This window comes from Frankliniella occidentalis, unplaced genomic scaffold (assembly GCF_000697945.3).
Source record: "Frankliniella occidentalis isolate FOCC.00 unplaced genomic scaffold, Focc_3.1 Scaffold44, whole genome shotgun sequence".
Lineage (NCBI taxonomy): Eukaryota > Metazoa > Arthropoda > Insecta > Thysanoptera > Thripidae > Frankliniella > Frankliniella occidentalis.
In genome coordinates this window covers 1,465,327-1,469,431 of record NW_026267174.1, presented here as the reverse complement: position 1 = coordinate 1,469,431, position 4,105 = coordinate 1,465,327, and the positions used below count along the sequence as shown (strand labels likewise).

At 45.9% G+C, this 4,105-nt stretch overlaps 1 protein-coding gene across 1 annotated transcript in view; it reads right to left on the bottom strand.

Moving 5' to 3' along the window:
- Window positions 1-767: 767 nt before the first annotated feature.
- The window catches only part of LOC113212024 (zinc finger protein 26-like), a 66,416-nt gene continuing 63,078 nt past the window's right edge, over window positions 768-4,105 (bottom strand). The window contains exon 2 of the mRNA XM_052266961.1: window positions 768-3,200. Within this exon, the coding sequence (XP_052122921.1) occupies window positions 1,570-3,168 (1,599 nt within the window). The 5' untranslated portion in view covers window positions 3,169-3,200 and the 3' untranslated portion in view covers window positions 768-1,569. The remainder of the gene's footprint in view (window positions 3,201-4,105) is intronic.

The window sequence follows — 4,105 nt, the reverse complement described above, 5'->3', positions numbered from 1 at the left end:
GCTCAAGCAGCAGCAGCAGATACGGCCCGCCGAACTGTCCCTTTTACGACGGCGTTTACGGCCATGTAAAGCGGGGGGCAGCCGCGCCCCCTTCCGGCAGGGCCGCCGCCTGGACCTCGAGCACCCCGACGGAGCCCCACGGAGCGCCCCCGAAGCTGGAGGAGCGCGTCAAGCACCCCGCCCGAGGCACGGGACAAAGCGCATGCCCGGCCCGCCCAGGCTTTGTGCCTTGTGCCGTCCAACCCCAACCCGGCCGGCCCGGCCCGACGTACCGTACGTCTCAAAGGCCGCGCCAGACTCGAGCCAAAGCAAGAGGGAGGAGCAGGGAGAGAAAAGGGACGACCAAATGAAACCTTAGATGACAAAAAGCTCGTAAATCGATTAGCGAGAGCCGAGCAAAAGGGGGGGGGGGTCAGGCTTCTCTGCTCCACCCCACCCCAGCTGTCTCCACTGCACCATCGCACACCTGAGAGCGACTGCTCACGGGAGACACCCAGCAGGTTAGGAGGAGTGGTTAGCAAATTGTCAAATACAAAACAGGGCACAATCGATACATAGTGCTTGTCATTTAACAACACATATCCTGAAAAATTTTCCTGTAACCTTCAAGAATTTCTCAGAGTGTAGTATTTTTGTAATACTTTGAATCTTTGTTTTGTGTGAAAGGGTATGGCTATGCAAGGGATCCTCTCGTGAAACTTCATATTTGAAAAATTGCAACACACTTGATTTTTTTTTTGAATGACTAACTTATTGCATTTATTCTGGAACAGCCAGTTGCTACAAATTTTATATTGTAGAATGTTTCCTTGAACCTGTTTAAAATGAAAATCTCGTTTTATTTTTACTTTACTTACATACAAAATATTTTAAGACATTGAGCGTACATTTATCAGGCAATAACGAAAAACGATAGAAATTGTAAAAATATAGAAGATAAACAAATCAGTAGTTAACAAGACAAATATCCTTATCTACTTCGATAAAATGATTAAAACGAGGGGTGTGATTTTTATCCTACTGAAACAGAGACAACCACACACAATCTGAAACAATCACACACTACCTGAAACAATCACACTCAATCGTAAACAATCATGACAATTTTTCCAAATATGTCTCCAAATTTTACCAACAATCTGAAACAATCAGAGGCAATGTTTGACACGATCATACACAATCTGAAACAATCATTGTCTAGACACAATCATGTGTACACTTTTCAGGCTAGTTCCACACCCCTCGATTAAAAAGATGATTGACTCTTTAGTTAATGTGACAAATACTTCGTCAAACAAACTGATTAAAAGGCACGACACGAAAGATGATCCAACATACCTTTCCATGTAAAATAGAACGTTCATTTTTTTTTAAATATTGCATAATGAATGCACAGTTGGCCGCACTAAAACATCCCTGCGGGGCACATAATCCTGACTAATCCTGACAGATGATTACTGACTGTGAGAGATTTGGGAGACACGAAAGTCCGACCCATTTTCAGGGAAAGTGTACGACACTATCACCAAGTTATTTACCCCTCGTGCAAAACTCACCACAGATCCATCACTACAGTGGTTTGTCATCTGTGTGGGTTCGTAGGTGGTTTCGAAGCCTCCTTGGATCAGCAAATTTTTGGTGACACACAAGACAATCGTATGGCTTCACTCCCATATGGGCCTGCAGATGCCTTTTCAATGCGGATGATCCCGCGAACATCTTGTAGCATACACTGCACTTGAATGGTTTTTCTCCGGTGTGAGTTTGCAAATGAGATTTCAACGCGCTCGGCTGTGAGAACATAGCGTGGCATACACTGCACTTGAATGGTTTTTCTCCAGTGTGAGTTCGCAAATGAGATTTCAACGCGCTCGATTGTGCGAACACTGCGTGGCACACGCTGCACTCGAATGGTTTCTCTTCCGTGTGGGTGCGCATGTGAGTGGTAAGGCCGCTACCATGCCTGAAAGTTTTTAAGCACACGGTGCACTCATAAGGCTTGGCTTCGGTGTGGGTTCGCCAGTGGGATTTTAAACCGCTTGAACTAGCAAACATCTTGTGGCACACACTGCATTCAAATGTTTTGTCTCCAGTGTGAGTTCGCAAATGAGATTTCAACGCGCTCGATTGTGCGAACACTGCGTGGCACACGCTGCACTCGAATGGTTTCTCTGCGGTATGGGTGCGTAGATGGTTCTTCAGGGTGCTACTTACCCTGAAACTTTTTAAGCACACGGCGCACTCATACGGCTTCTCTCCAGTGTGGGTTCGCAAGTGAGATTTTAAACCGTTTGTGCCTGCAAACATCTTGTGGCACACACTGCATTCGTATGGTTTCTCTCCAGTGTGGGTTCGCGAGTGATATTTTAAAGATTTTGAGCTCCCCAACATCTTGTGGCATACACTGCATTCAAATGGTTTCTCTCCAGTGTGAGTTCGCAAATGAGATTTCAATGCGCCCGATCGTGCGAATACTGCGTGGCACACGATGCACTCGAATGGTTTCTCTCCCGTATGAGTGCGCATGTGAGTGGTCAAGGCGCCCCTCTGTGCGAACGTTTTCTGACACAAGGTGCACTCATAGGGCTTTTCTCCTGTGTGCATCCGCATGTGGATTCGCAACCAATCAGACTTCTTAAAAGCTTTGTCACAGACAGTGCACTTAAATGGCCTTTCCCCGGTATGGGTTCTCAGATGTAACCTAAGCCCACCGGCACGACAATACTTCATATGGCAAATCGTGCACTCGTATGGCTTCTCTCCCGTGTGAATTTTCAAGTGACGTCGTAAGGCACTAGTAGTTGTGAATTTCTTGAGGCACACATTGCACGCAAATGGCCTCTCACCAGTGTGGGTTCGCAGATGTGTCTGAAAAGTGGAGGATTGTCTGAACTTCTTTTGGCACACCTTGCATTCGAACGGCTTGTGTCCTGTGTGTATGAGCATGTGAATTGGCAGGTGTACGGATTGGCTGAACTTTTTGTGGCACACGGTGCACTCGAATGGTCTCTCTCCTGTGTGAATGTGCAAATGCATCTCCAAAGCTAGTGCCCTTGGGAACTTCTTGTTGCACACGGTGCATTCGAATGCCTCTTTAGAGTGCGTCTTCATGTGCTTTCGTAAAGCCCCCGCTGAGGCGCACTTTGTGGAGCACACCTCACACTGCATGGCGCTGACGTGACGGATGATGCGCCTTTAAACTGCAAACAAAACAAAAAAAGAAGAGGCGTTACAAAATGATGCCGTCGCCAATTTTCACGCCCTGCTTGTCTTTTAATTGCTTTGCAACAACGACATTGGGCTGCCGCACAACTGCGAAGCTGCATTGCATACCGCACCCTCTTCCGGCAAGTCTGGGCCTACGAGACCACGAGACCGAGCAGTAAGCGAACACGGCAAGGCTGCAGCGGGTTGGAAAGAAATATCCAGAGGAGCGAGAACCAGCGCACGGCTCTGCTGCCCCCCCCCCTCCACTAGGGTTGCGACGGCCGGTAATGTTACCGGTAACGTTACCGGAAAAATTGGTAATTTACGGTAATTTACCAAATGCTCGGTAACGTGGAAAAAAACGGTAATGATAACACTTTAAAATGAGTCAAAGACTCACTTTCCAGAAGCAAAAACCACATTTGGAATAGTAAATATGACATATTATTACCTTTTAAGTCACTTTCTAGAGACCTGATAACAAATGTGTCATTATTCTAAAGTTTGAAAGGCATATCTTTAGATAGCGATTTTTATAGGTGTACCTTTGGTAACTCTATATACAACTGATGTTTATGAAAACAAGATAAAAAAGCACAAATATTCAACCAGCTATACTAATACCGGCTGTTCCGCCACTTTTTAAGCAGTACACACTAATTTCGATCGCCAATAAATAGTACATTGCCAATTTTTCTACTAGAAATTGAATTTTTCAAATTTTTCCATAATTTCCGGTAAATTACCAATTTTACCGTAATTTACGGTAACATTGATTGTTACCGGTAATTTCGCAACCCTACACCAGACACCACTGTGGTCATACCACGACGGGGGAGAAGCGAGAGCGACAGCCAGTGAAAAGACAGGCATTCCTGTGAGCTTAGGGGAAGACGAG